The sequence below is a fragment of the Eutrigla gurnardus genome, assembly GCF_963514095.1.
Source record: "Eutrigla gurnardus genome assembly, chromosome: 21".
In the NCBI taxonomy this organism is placed as follows: Eukaryota; Metazoa; Chordata; class Actinopteri; order Perciformes; family Triglidae; genus Eutrigla; species Eutrigla gurnardus.
Window position 1 is genome coordinate 4919408 of NC_139932.1, and position 17483 is coordinate 4936890.

Genomic DNA, 17483 nt, shown 5'->3' on the forward strand with positions numbered 1-17483 from the left:
GAATTATATATCATTTATGAATATTTCTTTGCAAATGACCAGCCGTGAATTTGAATCCAGTGTTTTGATGACTCTGTGAGGAGGTGAATGTGCGAGCGGATCTCCTCTGAATGATAAACAGGAGGCCGGTGGCTGCTGTGTGTCCTCGCCTCAGTCAAACTAAAGCATGAATAATAAAAGTGGAATGTAATGAATCCAACGATGCTCCTTAGTCTCAGTGTGACCGGGCATCATCAGTCAGAAACTCGGCTTTCTGTTCTGGTGACTTTTGAAGACAGAATTTCAAGGTTTTGTTTGCGCAGAAAACGTTCAGGCCTCAGATTGAAGTTCATTTGTGATTTTTACAGATTTTAAATGGGTTTCCTTATTATATATACTGTGTTTAGAAAGTTAAATGGGTTAATTGGCTGCTGAGAAATCATGATGTATTATTTTAATCAAGGTCTGGAAGTTTTACAGGATAAAAATAACAACAGCAACATTCAATATTTTGGAGCTAAAACAGTCCACAATGTGACAGGAGAAAGACAATAAAAGACACCAAAACAACAGAAGACTTTTCATTTGTATAAACTTCTTTTATTGGATATTTGGACTTCCTAGAACTGGATTTCTGCCCACTTCTCCACTTCCTCAGAAGAGTCACCGAGTTGGGCTCAAGACCAGTAAACATCAGTTGGTTCCTGGTTACTGGAAGTGCTGTTTCTGTCTGTTTCAAAAGGTCCAGTCCATCCAAAACCATTTGTCTCTGACAATGATGTTACAAGAATAAACAATGGGAGAGTTGTATTTGATGAACAAACTGTAATACAGTGGTATAAACACATTTAACCCTTGTGATGTCGGTAACAACATCAGTACCAGTGGGCTGATTTTCTGTTAAACACTCAAAAACCTCTCAAAACTAGTTCACGCTGTGCCTCAGATAACAATATTTTTCAAATACACTTCAGTTTTACATCATTAAAACACAGATACTCAAAGAGCAGACAAATAAATCTACTTACATTGAAGGCTCAGTTCCCTGTGCTGATCCCTCATCCAATCATTACACGTGAACGTTTTCCTGTACCTCTCTGGACATCAGTCAATTAAACATCATGTATGCAACTCACATCCTTCGAATATTCACCAAAACTGTTCTGGAGCATTGGGAGTAGGCTATATCCAGCGCTAGGGCAATGGTTTGTAAATGATTCTGTAAAATCTCAACATTTCCTCAAAAAGATGATGAAAAATGCATTGGCTCTATTTTTCCTTTTCCTTCTATTTTCTTTTGTTATGTGCAGTTTGTAGGATCTGGCAGCATCTAGGTGATGTATGGTGATGTTGAACATTGCAACCAACTGAAACTGCTCTGGTGTGCCAAGCATGGAATACTACATTGCCCGATGCAAACACGTGATGATGCAAACTTTTCTAGAGCCAATGTTTGTTTGTTCCGGGCTACATGGCGGCCGGCTCCATGAACAGGTCCCGCTCAGTATGTAGATATAAATGGCTAAATGGCATTTCATTGTAGGAGATTTAATTGCACATCTGCATGAAATGACATGGCAACATGAATTACATATAATGCACCTTTTGGGGTTTTAAGTTTAGCTGTCGAAAACCAAAAAACCAAAGTCATATTCCACTAGCATCTGTAACTCAGTTTTTCTCAAAAAAGTTGCCTGAAAAGCTAAAATGTTTAGAGATAAGAGATTAAGATAATCTGTTAGTAGTCAACAGTTCCAGATCCTTTGGGGCCCAACAGCTAATGGCTAATGTTGACGTCCTATGGTAAAGCAAAGTGCTAGCAACCAAAAAAAACCATTCAACTGAGGATGAGCGTTAACTGACATCTGTGCATCAAGTAGGTTGAGTAAGCTAAGCTAACAGCCGCGAGATGAGTGGCTTAGCTTCAATAACGTCAAACAAACAAGTGCAGAATGAATTAATGAGCTCTGAAATCAGCTGCTTCCCATCTTTATGCTAAGCTAGGCTAGCTACATTCTGCTTCCAGCTCCAAGAGAAGAAGTGTGATTAAATCATAGATGCTAGCAGAGACGTTAGCTGGGAGAATCCTGGAATGGGTTTCACCAGATGTTCATGAATCCATTACTAAAAACGTAGAGTAATTATCAGTTACTCAAACAAGCCATTTACTGAATTAATGTCTTAGCAATTTAAGACTTAAGAAATGTGTCAGTCAGTTGTACAAAAAAGGATCTATAGCACTGCACTGAAGAGCTAGCACCTCAACAGTGAGTCCTAGCATTAGAAGCTAGCATAAATTCCAAAAACAATTACAGTTTTAGAGGCGTTAACGGTATATCTTTTCTAAATGCATTTGTTTACATCTACATATATGGATAAATGTTTCAGAATAGCATTGAGAATTTGCTAGCCTAGCTGATGTTATTGACTTATTTGAGGTATGCTGAGTTATTTTGCAAAATGTCGTTTAAATCAAATATTAAAGAAAACAGCATGTATCAATGTCGACCATATGTCCATATGACCTCTTTTACTAGAGGTCATGAACCAAGTCATATATCAGCGATCTAACGTTAGCTTTGGTGGTTGGTTCAGTTACCTACACCTGACAGTTAGTTGTACTTAGTACCAACGTTTATTCAGTGGTGTTAAACTCCGCTTTACCATGTTAGCCTACATTAGAACTGACTATAGTTTGAATTTGTGAACAGTTGTTGCAACCGGGTTTTAGATGTAACCTGCAATTCATCTGTATTGGTCATGTTTTTATTTTAATATACATATGCTTGACACTAAAGTAGCTTCCTGAATGTCTTTTCAATATAAATCTAGTGGGTGTTGATTTTCAAATTGCCTGACTTTTGGGAATTTAATTCCACAACAGCAATGATAGAATTGTCTAAATTAGTTGTACACGCTTTAAAAACATGTGACAGTACCAACTCTTTCGTAGAAGTCATTGTAACAGCCTGTTTTCCATCGTGATCTTCCATTTAAGAAGCGCAAACATGCAGCAAACCTGCAATAAACACACATGGCCGATAGACACCGTATGTTTGGATTTCACTTCCAAATCAACGTCACTTCTACTCTTTAAGGCACTCGCTGGTGGCAAAAAGAAGGCAGAAAGAAGCAAGTGTTGGTAGAGGAATACAGATATATTGTTCTCTATATTACATTTTAACAGTTCTAATTTGAATAGAGTATGTCAGACGGATTTAAAGATCTAAACATCTAAAAGAAAATGTGGCACCTGGTGAAACATTGCAGGAGGTTTTCCTCCGGCACTGAAAGCAACCTCCCAAATAAATGTCAGATATCAACTTTTTTTCTTTTCCATTTTTTTTTTTTTTTTACAAAATTACCATCAGATTACTTATTACATTCCGCTTATTTGTAGCTACACTCATCAAACACAGAACTGGAATAAATGTCCAAGCCTTGGAAATCAGGCACACTACAAGAACGCACGGGTTTAAAGTTATTTGGCACCAAAGTAGTTTTCATAAAGACATTTCTGTGAGAGAGAAATGCCCAGAAGAAAGTATTACAACAAATAAACTAAGACGTGTTTATTTTCGTCTCTGCTCAGCGAGGAAGAAATTTGAGACATGAATACAAAGCTAAAGCACCAGCCTTAAGGCTTTACAGCTTCAGAATTTAAAGATGCAGTTTGTAAATAATCAATCTATGAATTTAAATTCAGAACAAAAAGCAAAGCGGAGGTCCTTCTCTCCCAGAAGGCCACAGGGTTCATCGTTCAGCTTACAAACTGCATATTTAATCTTTGATAGTAACTCAAGCTATACATAAAAGCATGTCATCTGAGCTCACAAGGCAAAGAATGATGCAGATATATAATGATTTTATGCATCATCGGAGAGGATAAATGAGTTAATTTACAAATAAGAGACTTCAGAAGCCCTCAAATCTAAAGACTGCAGCAGATCTTCTCATAACTTACTCTCATAATTCACTCACCTATGAATCATGTTTGCATTTTCTCCCATATTTCTGTCATGAACAGTTGACATAAACATATTTCCTCACTCTGCTTTGGAAATTTAAAGAATTCTTGAAAATGTTGACTTTTTGTACGTTTTTCGCAGGTTTCAAGTCAGAAATAAAACTAAACCAGCTTCTTTCTGATCAACCGAAGCTCATTAGGAGACATTTAATGGGCAGAATAAGGACGAGGCACATGAAAGTCTTTGCAATAACAATGATTTGCACAAATCTTCTTGTCACGTCTGTATAGAACGGTACTTGAGAACATGGAAGACTTCAAAGACTTCAACTTCAAGCAAAGAAATAAGTAAGATCTATTTCAATCTTTATGTATGCGAATACTGGCGTCATAGTGACATTTGAAAAACGGCATGTTCAAAGTTGTGACATGAAGTTTCTACACTAAAACGTTAAAATCAAATCCCAACACAGACGACTGAATGAAACTAATGTATTGTATTTCAGAGTTATCATTAGTGTGATTTGATTTCAATGTGGTGTGGAAAATTCACATCAAAATAAAACAAAAACAATGCAGTTATTAAAGGCAAAAAGCAGAATTATTGTTCTTTTTAAGTATGTTTTTCATTAAATGACTACACAGTAAAGGCATACTTGTAGATAATAAATCACAATGTACATGGTAACTTACTGTATTCCTTTTTTTTAATGCATTTTAAATCCTCTGCAGAGTGAAGTGGAGGAGAATTTCTTGTTTTTGACTGTGTGTTTTAAATGTTCGTACCTCAGACTACCAGGGAAGCAGTTCTGATACCGACTGCATCACCCCGATGAAATCAAGTAAATTAATGTCATGTCTTCACTGACGATGCACGATGGAAGAATGGGACCTATAATAACTGCCTTGATTTAAGACATTTGTCTACCTTCATTTTCGATTTATTTGAAGCCTTTTCGAAGGAGCCGTGGAAACCCTGTCTTCACAAGACACTTTAGTCAGGTCCTCCTTATGTGTGCAGAAAATAAATGCAGCATTACATATGAAGAGAGTATTGCAAAAAGAAGTCAACTTACACAGATTATGAAAACAAATCAACAATACAAGTGTTTTGCTGTTGGAACCCCATGATTAGGCAGTCATAATTTTTCACAAAGTAAAAACAAGCTGACGTAACTATTGGACACCCAGGATGTGATCATGGACCACCCTGGCTCATAGTACAAAAGAAAAAAAAAAAAAAGTGGCACTGTATCAGTCCATTAAAAGGGTTGTGTACATGATTTATATGGAGATGCAAAGCCTCTTCTTAAAGGGATAGTTTGGATGTTTTAAAATGGGGTTGCATGAGGCTCTTCTCCTGAGTCAGTGTACTAGCTTCAGTAGATGGGGTTGCTAGAAACAGACAGGAGTAATGCTGCTGTACTGCTGTGGACGTATCCGAGACTCCAAAAAAGTCTGGTGTCTTTGAAGGGAGCCTAGATAAGCTTCAGTTCCCCATCAGAAAGGTCTGTCTAACGGTCAGGAAAAGCTGTGAAATAATTCTCAATATAGCGTACACTTAAAGTGATATCGATTTCTTAGGTGTCTAATTTGCTGATGCGCTCGTCCATAGTAAATTGCTTTGCTCCCATGCAGACTGTCATCTACTGTAGATACACTGACTATGGAGAAGCACCTCACACAACCCCACTTCAAATACGATCCCTTTACAGCTCGCATACAAAGAATATTACAAAAGGAACGAAACAGAATTAATTTATTCTGCTGTGATCTGAGTCTCCAGCACAGTGTCGTCAGCATAGAAACACATCATCTGATATGCAAAAACATTTGGCCATGATATAAGAAAGGTTAAAATGTTGTGGTTTGATTTTTGGACTTCGTACCCTGAATTCATTCTCCTCAACTGTGCCATCAAGACAAACATAGACCCCTGATTGGCCAGTGGTGTGTACCGTAGTGGGTCGATTATTTTTATTAAAGTTTACTTGAAAGTAAAAGAATGTTCTTCAGAGCATTTTCACACTTTAGGAGGAAACAATTGTCTGTTGCTGACATGAGATCAGATTTCCTGGTTACATTTAGCGTGGAGAAAAATGTACCTCCGATCAGGTGTTAGAGGCAAATTCCCTCACGTAAACAGTTCATAGACTTCACTGTAATTCAGGGACAAAGTGGTCACAAAGCACCCTGAAGCAGCTGTTCTTCCATTCCAAACTTCCAAAAAAGGGCTGAGTAGCAAAAAGAAAAAAATAGTTGGTATTGTTGCATCACTTCACTAATATTCTTCAATTATCCAAAAATCTTCATTCCTTATGTGGCACTTTTATCTTCTGTAGTCTGGAAAAATCAAAATATGTGTTGAGAAGCCAAACTGAAAAAAACTAGGTCTGAAGATCACATTTACCCAACGCCTTTGTTACCATTACAAAAATAACCCTTTGATTTCACAGAGCTCACATCTGCAGCCATATTACGGTCTCCATTTTGCATCCCTCCTTGTTATTAGTCTCAGGATGCCAAATGTAAGTACCCCATACAACTGTAGTAGATATCAGCGCTTCTGTTTCCACCACTTTGGGCATATTTTAACTCTTCATTTGTCCAAAATCTCCATTCCTCATCCTTCCAGGAGTCCTTCGGCTTTCAGTCCTTATATGGTCAACAGTTTTCTGTGGCTTCACAAGCCCCACCCACTTCAGTCCTTACATGGTCAAACATTCGGTAGAGTTCACACGCTCGTCCTCCTTTGAGTCCTAAATGGAAAACCACATCCTGTATTTTAGTAACCGTAAGCTCCTCCCCCTGACCCCTCTGCGAGGTCAGAGGTCAAAGGTCAGTGACCTTGTTCTCCAGGGCGGCAGCGATCTGTTGGAGACGGAGGGTGAGCTGTTTATTCTGGGCTGCTGGGTCCTCGTCCAGCGACTGGATGATCTGAAAAAGACGATAATGCAACATTAGATATATTTTTCATTATATATACTGTATCTATATGCTGATATTTTTGCAAATGGATATTTTCCTATAATACTTGAGGTTGAACAACAGTTTACTACAGAAAAAACACCAAGGCCAGCCTAATAAAACAGCAAAGACAATGCAATTACATTTGTTTAACCTCGTTTGTCTCTGATTCTTGCATTGATTTTTCTTGTGTCTCAAGGATTCATCACCATGAACAGAAGAGGAACTTAAACTGTATGTGATCACATATAAATTGACAGCAAGACATTCCTCACCACATCGTAGTACTTGCTGGCGTACTGGTACAGCTGATGTAAGGCCAACTGGGTGTTCAGCTTCTCTGTGTGTTCCTACAAAGTGGAAACAAATGCTAAATGTTAAAACAGTCCAAAATCAAGTGTGAACACAATTAAAAAAGGAGATTTCATGGAAACGTTTCAAATACTGAGATAAAAAGCTCCATAAATACCCACAACTTCAGTATTCATTTACATTTGTGATGACACCTCTTGTTCATATGGAGGTGAAATGCATTTATTTTAATTTGTTTTGGGAAAAAGCTTCAGGCAAATTAATACAATGTAAAATATACAGTCTGATAGTCAGGTCAATAATCATCAGGTAGAAACATAAAAATCTTCTTCTATCTGTCCTGTACATCACAGTGGACTCATCGACGGTCAGTGGCCGGTAGGATTATTGTCTGTTTTATACATGCATTTCATTAACTATGAAAAGACACTTCTGTATGATAAATCTAAAAAATGGACCCTGTAAAATGATTAATAATAACTATTATTATTACCGATGCAATGATGAGTAAGTACCATTTTCTAGTTCGAAGTTGGAAAATATTGTATCTATGCTTTACACTGCCAGGTAGTTTAACTGTGCCTCATGTTTTATACCATAATCATGTGTTTATATCTGTAATATACATTTATAATAATAATAATAATAATAAATCATTCTAACACGTTTTATTTATGGTGCACTTTTCAAAGTAAAAGTTATAAAGTGCTGTACAAGAAGAAAAATCAAAACAATCACAAAACAATCAAAAATATAAAAGTTATACAACATTGACATAATATATTATATATTTAAAATATGTCAATCAAATAAAAGATAAGAGAATGGATTTGTATATGAAAAGGTTACATGAATCCTACATTTAAAAAATAAAAATATGTTTTTGCACAAGTACTTAATATAAATCTTAATAAATGTAGTGGAGTTAAAAGTACAATTGTTGATGGGCAATGAGGCATAAAATGGAAATAGGCAAGTAAAGAAACTCAAATGTCTATTTAAGTGCAACAACTGAAACTGTTGATTATTTTCATCTCATACCCTGGACACCTCAGCGAGGTGTGTGTTCATGTCCTGGTCGCTGACTGGAACCATCTGTCTGATGCCCTTGTAGTAACTGAACACACGCACACACACACACACACACACACACACACACACACACACACACACACACACACACACACACACACACACACACACACACACACACACACACACACACACACACACACACACACACACACACACACACAAATGAGAATGCCATTCGTGTCTGAAACCTATTAAGATGCTTTGATTCATTTTCAGTCGTAACTGTTGGCGTTACAGGAACTAGTGTAAGAGATTTAGTGCAGCAAACTCACTCGTCCACCATCTTCTTGTACGTGGAAATCTCCTTTGCATAGAGCAGCTTATTGCTGGGAGACTCCTGCAGGAAATAAAACCGATAAAAAGGTCATTTTCAAAGCTTTTGACAATCATCAGAAATCTGTGTTCGGCGTGGAGAGAAGAAGTCTCACAGAGAGAATCCTCTCTCGGACGCTAGTGCACTGTTCATGATCATCAGTCTGTGATGTTAGAGCAGTCTGGCTTTCTTTTGTGATTAAGTGTTTTAATTAAGTCTTGTGCTGCAGTAGGTTTCAGAACTTACTTCAGAACTTGGCTGAGAATGATCATGTTTGAACTTTTCTTGGGTATGAATGTAATCCGGTGATAGACTGACAGCTAAGTCATATGTTAAATGTACACGCATGGTCCTGCCTATTTGATGAGCTTCCTCTGCTGATGGGTTTGATATTTTCTGTCCTCATTTTGGTTCCCAAACACACCGATATGTTGGTTTCAACATGTTTCAATCTATCAGATAAACTTCATACACAAAACATGAAATACTTTGAAATGCAAACATTTAATCTAGTGTGAATGTGTGTGACTGAACTGACCCGGCTGAGTTTGTGCTCCGTTTTGGTGCAGGCGTCCATGAAGGTCTGAGAGATGACGTGCAGCGATGCGTCCACCACCTCCGTCACGTGGACGTCGAAGATGAAGTGGGGGTTCCTCAGGATGTTCACCCAAAACCGCATAGGCAAGCTGAGGACACAGATGAAAAAAACAATAATACAAATTTAAATTTGATTCAAATTTGTCTGAAACTAAGAGTGGACAGTTCACTGTTAAAATACCTAGAATGTACTTAATTAACCATTTGGTCAAACAAAGGTTTACGAAATAAAATAAACATCGTGTCTAAGCTGCAAAGAACAATACCTCACAGATCAACTAGCTTTACTCCAGCGTTATGTTTGTAGTCCTCTTCCTAAAAACTGTCCAATACAGTGATTCACCGGAATATAGAAATAGTGGAGTCCTAAAAGTATTTGGGAAGTCTAGTAGGCACATAGACCCGAAGTGGACGTAGTCATGGTTTGTGAAGCCTCGAGTTACCAGAAACCAGAAACAGAAGTGACCATATTTGGACAGCAGAGGAGCGATGGGTAGATCTGATGAACACAAGCAGCAGAGCGTCACCCTTACTGGATCTGGATCCATCTGGATTCTGGTGTGAAGCTGCTAACAACGTTAGCTCCATAGGTGTTAAAGTCATCTTAGTAGCTAACTGCATTGGTAGCGTGGTAGCAACCTGTCAATCACAAGGTAGCCCGACCAATAAAGCATCCCCTGCTTTCTGGTCTGTTGGACTCTAAATGGACCACAATGTACGAAATGAACATCATGCTGGATTGAAGAAGACTTGAAACTAGGGATTGAGACCATAAACTCATGTTTACAAGTGAGAAGTAGAGTAATTTTCTCATAGACTTTCATGAAATCAGACTTCTTTAGCAACCAGAGGAGTCGCCCCCTGATGGCCAGTAGAAAGTTTACAGCACTTCAGCTTTGGCTTCACTTTCCAGAACAGGAGGTTGTCTCCTGACTAGACAACAAACTGACACTTGTGAGTATAACAGACATGGTGTACAAGAAAAGCCGGCAGCATCTCTTTTGTCTCAGGAAACTAAGTCTCAGGTTGACGGGACTCTGGTGTCAATATTTGAACGATCTCATATTGAGTCACTTTCTCTTTTATCTGCTGGTATCACTCTCTCAAGGTTAAACACACAAACAATACTCAATAAACGCGGTTTGTGTCAGCAGGATCTTGACAGCAAACAGTGATAGATGAAAGCCGATTCGTGCTTTACATCAAAAATCTTTCAGGCCCTGCCATCTGGACTCACGTTAAAACCAATGACTTCAAAGGACATCTCCCTCCTAAACTCCAGGAGGAAAATGTTGTTTTAGTCATTGTTTCTCTTTTTAATTGACCAAGTATATTTACTGTCTATTTATTGCATTTATGTGCCCTGTGTTTTATGAGTGCATCCCACTGCTGCGTAACCAATTACCCCACTAGTCATTGTTTGAACTTGAACATTTTTTTAACATTAAAAGTGAAGAACATACCATTTTAAAATAGAAACGTGATGTGATCTAAGCAGCTAAACAGGAAAGTTATTTGATACACGACAGGAGAGTTATTTGATACACGATCGAACCATTTCTACATGGTTCATCAACTAATGGATGCTAGCTTGCTAGCTTAAGCTTCAGACTTTTAGCACTACACTCGTCCATCAAATGTTACTCTCAACAAGTTTGAAACATTGAAATGTCAGACGAAGATGGTGCTACTCATGAAGCTAACGTTAGCTCATGAAGCTAGCTTAATTCGGGGTGTATTTTCTGTTTCCAGGGCCCTACATTCCCCAGCTTGACATTATTAACAATGCTAGTTGATATCAAAAGACTTTCCTGGGAACAAAGTGATGAGACCTTAAACGAGCCAGCTAGCTACAGCAACATCATACATACAACAACATGCATCATTTTTGGAGCTTAAAGCCTACTGATGTTTTATGTCCTCAAATTTACTGGTTTTCTTGATTGCAACCATTTGAAAGCCCCTCCCTTTCCAAGTGTGTCAGAGCACTACGGCGGCTTTCAGGTAGCCTAATGTAAAAATGTGAAAAGCTCTCTCTGGATACTGTTGGTTTTGTCCGTTCTGTGTTAATGTAGAAATGTGGTGGTGCAACATGGCCGACTCTGCAGAGGACCCGCTCATTACGAAGAGCTCGTTCTATACTAACGAAGACACAATCCAATAAATCCACCTTAATCCCAGACACTGCTCCTTCAAAGCTATAAACTGTGCGATGCAAGAACGGGAAGCTCGAGGTGTAGCAACAGTAACCAAGGACGACGAGATATTTCCGGACTTTTTAAGGACCTGCTGACACACTTGTTTCCCCTTCCCTTCCCTCCTTCAGTCATCATTTCATCTCACCCTCCACAGACCATAACCCTCGTCAATAATTCAGCACAACTGATGAATATTTCATTGTCCAACTTGAACGTGTGCGTGATGATTGACAGGCTGAGCTCAAGGCCAGTTGGGAAGAAGTGAAGTTTTGACTTGTTTCTCCATTTCCTGTCTCCTTCATCATCATCATTTATCTTAATAGACCAGGCTTTAATGTCGACGACAAGGACATAATTACCCTCTAGTTAAGCTGATGAGGTATGACACACACACACACACACACACACACACACAGACAGACTGTGAAGCAGGTTTCCATCGCAGGTCGTATCTCCAGCTGAGATTCAGAGAAGCTGGCAGATGTTGATCAGTTAAATATGGAGTTAAATGACTGGGATACAAAATAAGTTAACTGTATTAAGTTGAAGTTGCAGAACAATGTAATCAGATTACTGTTGCATTGAGTTATTATTGAGCTTATAAACAGAATGAAATGTTGTAATTTTCTTAACAGTGATATAATTCCCTGTTTCCTGCCCAGGAACCACAGACAAGTAGAACTACAGAAAGTGAAAACAATTTTCCATTATTTTGTATTTGAAGCAGAACACATTACAGTGATGGTTCTCACAAAGTAGGAACTTCCCAATTCATAAACATGATTATTTTTGCAGGAGGCATCCCAGTGTGAAAAGATGGTTCGTAGGAAATTAGAGAACCAGCTCACATTTCTGGTCCAGCAAACGTAGGACCGGGTTGATTCATTTATATGGGTGCTGCTGCTGCTGCAAGGTCAAACACTAATGTGCCACCCGATTCGAGTTCTTGGATGATGATGCATGATGGAGGGCATATTCATTCATTACCAATAACAACAACAATAATAGTAATAATGTACAGGATCACATTGTCACCTTTAAGAGTGAATATTTAAGAGTATTATTTTGCTTCATCAAAACGTAATCACTTCCTTTTCCTGTACAACCTTAATAATATAGTTTACTGTCAAAAAAAACTATAATATAAACAAGAAGAAAGCATGTCTCAGTGAGTGAAACATGTCCGTGTTGTCCCACAACAAACATACACAACATAACAAACAGCCCCGTCTACAGCACATAGACACGCTCTGTGCTTCGTGTACCTGTTGGTCTTCCAGATGTGCAGCGTCTCCTCGTCCACATTGTCGTGTCTCAGTGCCTGTTCATCCAAGAAGTCAAAGAAGTACTTGACGGCCGGAGGGACGATGGAGCTCGAACACAAAACACTGCGGAAGAAATCGTCCACAAACTGCTGCAATGTGCCCTGTAACACACATATGTATGTTATAGATAAATAACACGACTTTGACATCAACACAAATGTAAGGAACACAAACAATGAATACTTTATCCTGCATTTACACTCACATAAATCTAGCAACTGACACAGCTACCAATGTATAGTGAAGCACTATCAATATATTAATGCTTTAAGGTTTTTATTAATTTCAGAACCCACACTAAAAATCCTAATCTGTCACGTAAGCAGCATCTGTTAGATAAACGTAGTGGAGTAGAAGTATGTAAGTACTCTAGTAAAGTATGGAGGAGTTGAGAGAATGTAGTACTAGTATGTAAGTACTCTAGTAAAGTCTGGAGGAGTTGAGAGAATGTAGTACTAGTATGTAAGTACTCTAGTAATGTATGGAGGAGTTGAGAGGATGTAATACTAGTATGTAAGTACTCTAGTAAAGTATGGAGGAGTTGAGAGAATGTAGTACTAGTATGTAAGTACTCTAGTAAAGTATGGAGGAGTTGAGAGAATGTAGTACTAGTATGTAAGTACTCTAGTAATGTATGGAGGAGTTGAGAGAATGTAGTACTAGTATGTAAGTATTCTAGTAAAGTATGGAGGAGTTGAGAGAATGTAGTACTAGTATGTAAGTACTCTAGTAAAGTATGGAGGAGTTGAGAGAATGTAGTACTAGTATGTAAGTACTCTAGTAAAGTATGGAGGAGTTGAGAGAATGTAGTACTAGTATGTAAGTACTCTAGTAAAGTATGGAGGAGTTGAGAGAATGTAATACTAGTATGTAAGTACTCTAGAAATGTATGGAGGAGTTGAGAGAATGTAGTACTAGTATGTAAGTACTCTAGTAAAGTCTGGAGGAGTTGAGAGAATGTAGTACTAGTATGTAAGTACTCTAGTAATGTATGGAGGAGTTGAGAGGATGTAATACTAGTATGTAAGTACTCTAGTAAAGTATGGAGGAGTTGAGAGAATGTAGTACTAGTATGTAAGTACTCTAGTAAAGTATGGAGGAGTTGAGAGAATGTAGTACTAGTATGTAAGTACTCTAGTAAAGTATGGAGGAGTTGAGAGAATGTAGTACTAGTATGTAAGTACTCTAGTAAAGTCTGGAGGAGTTGAGAGAATGTAGTACTAGTATGTAAGTACTCTAGTAATGTATGGAGGAGTTGAGAGGATGTAATACTAGTATGTAAGTACTCTAGTAAAGTATGGAGGAGTTGAGAGAATGTAGTACTAGTATGTAAGTACTCTAGTAAAGTATGGAGGAGTTGAGAGAATGTAGTACTAGTATGTAAGTACTCTAGTAATGTATGGAGGAGTTGAGAGAATGTAGTACTAGTATGTAAGTATTCTAGTAAAGTATGGAGGAGTTGAGAGAATGTAGTACTAGTATGTAAGTACTCTAGTAAAGTATGGAGGAGTTGAGAGAATGTAGTACTAGTATGTAAGTACTCTAGTAAAGTATGGAGGAGTTGAGAGAATGTAGTACTAGTATGTAAGTACTCTAGTAAAGTATGGAGGAGTTGAGAGAATGTAATACTAGTATGTAAGTACTCTAGAAATGTATGGAGGAGTTGAGAAAATGTTATGAAGTAGAAGTATGTATGTACTCTAGTAAAGTATGGAGGAGTTGAGAGAATGTAGTACTAGTATGTAAGTACTATAGTAAAGTATGGAGGAGTTGAGAGAATGTAGTACTAGTATGTAAGTACTCTAGTAAAGTATGGAGGAGTTGAGAGAATGTAGTACTAGTATGTAAGTACTCTAGAAATGTATGGAGGAGTTGAGAAAATGTTATGAAGTAGAAGTATGTATGTACTCTAGTAAAGTATGGAGGAGTTGAGAGAATGCAGTACTAGTATGTAAGTACTCTAGTAAAGTCTGGAGAAGTTGAGAGAATGTAGTACTAGTATGTAAGTACTCTAGTAAAGTATGGAGGAGTTGAGAGAATGTAGTACTAGTATGTAAGTACTCTAGTAAAGTATGGAGGAGTTGAGAGAATGTAGTACTAGTATGTAAGTACTCTAGAAATGTATGGAGGAGTTGAGAAAATGTTATGAAGTAGAAGTATGTATGTACTCTAGTAAAGTATGGAGGAGTTGAGAGAATGCAGTACTAGTATGTAAGTACTCTAGTAAAGTCTGGAGAAGTTGAGAGAATGTAGTACTAGTATGTAAGTACTCTAGTAAAGTCTGGAGGAGTTGAGAGAATGCAGTACTAGTATGTAAGTACTCTAGTAAAGTATGGAGGAGAGAACGTAGAGACCTTGACGGACAGCAGCCTGGTCAGGTAGATCTCGGTGATGGCTTTGGTCATGGCCTTGTCCTTCATGCTGCCTCTCTTTGACTTCCCCTCATCGAGCTCGTCTGCCGGCCTCACCAGGTGGAAGGTGTTGTCGTCCTCCAGCAGGGCGTTCTCTGTGAGAGAGACACACGGAGAGACAGACAGGCAGGGAGAGAGACAGACGCTTGGTTACCACTGCCTCTCATTCTGTTTGTAAAGTGGTTTGTGGGATATTCATTTATGAATCCAGGCAGCTACCTGCATGAAAATGAAAACAGACATAATTCAGGGCACCCTCAGGGTTCAACCTTCAGACCTCGACAAAAGGGAATATTTAGAAACCAAAGCAGGTTTCAGCTTTGTTCTGTGTCTCCTGTATTCTGACAACTTTTAACCAATTCTGAAAATAATAATAAGTACACACTTTTTTTTATGTGAAATACTTTTAATTCTCAAGACATGGACTTTATATTATAATTTATGTTCATATATCAGGCCATTCATTCCTTCATTCTCTCTTTGCCATGCCCCTTAGAGTTGGTGCAAGCCATCTACAAATGCTTACTGTAGTAATACTACTTTTATTACTTTTGTATGTATACTTTTGTTTATATGTTTTGTTTATGTTTTTATTGATCCTATTTCAACCCTTCAAAATGAATGGTTCTTTTATCTTAATTGTTTAGTTAAGTTTAGTTTAGTTACTTGTTTTTACCCTGAAGCACCTTGAGATTTAGTATGTTGTTGTTCTCCGTCTTATTAAATGCTTTAAAATGATTCTAAATCAAGTTTCCTGTAACTTTAAACTGACATTTTTGGAGATTTTCTTAAAATGTGATGTAATATTTTATGATTTATGTTCATTCTTAAGTGATAAACTTGATACATGACACACCAACACGTGTGTGTGAGTGTGTGTGTACGTACTCTCCTCGTAGCTGTCTTGGTGCTGATGGAAGGACTGTGTGTGTGAGTGTGTGTGTGTGTGAGTGTGATTGTGTGAGTGTGTGTGATTGTGTGAGTGTGTGTGTGTGTGTATATATACGTACTCTCCTCGTAGCTGTCTTGGTGCTGCGGAAGGACTGTGTGTGTGTGAGTGTGAGTGTGTGTGAGTGTGTGTGTGTGTGTGTGTGTGTGTATATATACGTACTCTCCTCGTAGCTGTCTTGGTGCTGATGGAAGGACTGTGTGTGCAGAACTCTGGACAGAACCAGCGTGGCGTTATCTCGGACCTGGAAGACAAGAAATCGTTGGGAATAAATCCTGATTCTCACAGTTATAAGGTTGCACTTTGTCTCACGGCAGCTCGCTCTATAAAACTCTTTCTTTTAATGTCAGAGAGCAAACTGTTGGACGGTTTCACATTCTGTTGGTTTTCCTGCCGCATGAGACTCATCCTCATGCGGCTCGACATTTCTCTGCATGTCAAGTTTTAGTTGTTTCAGCGCAGAAAAACAAAGAAACTGGACACAGAAGTAGAGCTCATAGAAACATCCAGAATCTGAACAACAAACTGGAACCTACAAGTCCTGAAAAAACCACACGTGTGTAAACACACGGGACCCATTGGTCAGCAACAGCTGGATCTCTGGAGGGAGGCGGTCTTTGAGATCCTGGACCAGAACAAACATGGACGACGGCTCCAGCTTGTACTGTTTCTATGCAGCGATATTTGTGCTCAGAGAAAGACTTGGTTGAGATGGAGACGCATGTAGAGCACATCAGCTGTTTACTTCCTGTCTAATTATTAATAACAAGGTGTTTTTGGGCCATCATCTAATAGAAATAGAAATATTCAGTTTACTATGATATGACAAAGAGAAGCAGCGGCAACCAGATGGATTTAGCTGCTTGGAAGACGCCTGCATTGATTCCTTGATTAAAATGGTTCATAGCAGCTCACACAGAGACTTTGTGCATTCATGAGCACAATAAGATATTTTCTGCGATGCCAAATACGTTAAGTAGTAAGTTCTAAAGCATTGTGCATGAAAGCAGCCTCGTGTGCTGCAGCGTGAGCTCACATTGTAATGAGCCAAAGTGTTGAGTCTCTTCCAGCGGCCTTCTTTCTGGGAGGTGAGGTCGAGGTCAGACAGGATCTGACCCGTGGAGCCGGGACGCCACTCTGCGGACGGATGAGAAAACAAATGTCATGTGTGTTTTTCATGATGGCTGTCCTTCTCCATCTCAGTTACATTATTGGATTAAATAAAAGGCTGGATGTAAATCATGCTACCCAACTTATAAACAGTACTCTATTATACGTTATTATTTTGTCATTTGTCTGCTTTAACAGTGGACTTTGGGTTTGATAAAGTCCTCTATCATTTTGATAAATATAAGAGTAAATAAGTAGTC

The 17483-nt window shown here is 38.4% G+C and overlaps 1 protein-coding gene across 1 annotated transcript in view; it reads right to left on the reverse strand.

Annotated features, from left to right (window-relative positions):
* Positions 1-1986: 1986 nt before the first annotated feature.
* The window catches only part of LOC311032432 (plexin-B2-like), a 178161-nt gene continuing 162664 nt past the window's right edge, over positions 1987-17483 (reverse strand). Inside the window, exons 35-43 of the mRNA XM_084039195.1 lie at positions 17150-17250; positions 16276-16357; positions 15108-15259; positions 12694-12854; positions 9172-9319; positions 8593-8657; positions 8267-8342; positions 7189-7263; positions 1987-6883 (exon numbers count right to left, since the gene is read on the reverse strand). Of these exons, the coding sequence (XP_083895321.1) occupies positions 6779-6883; positions 7189-7263; positions 8267-8342; positions 8593-8657; positions 9172-9319; positions 12694-12854; positions 15108-15259; positions 16276-16357; positions 17150-17250 (965 nt within the window). The 3' untranslated portion in view covers positions 1987-6778. The remainder of the gene's footprint in view (positions 6884-7188; positions 7264-8266; positions 8343-8592; positions 8658-9171; positions 9320-12693; positions 12855-15107; positions 15260-16275; positions 16358-17149; positions 17251-17483) is intronic.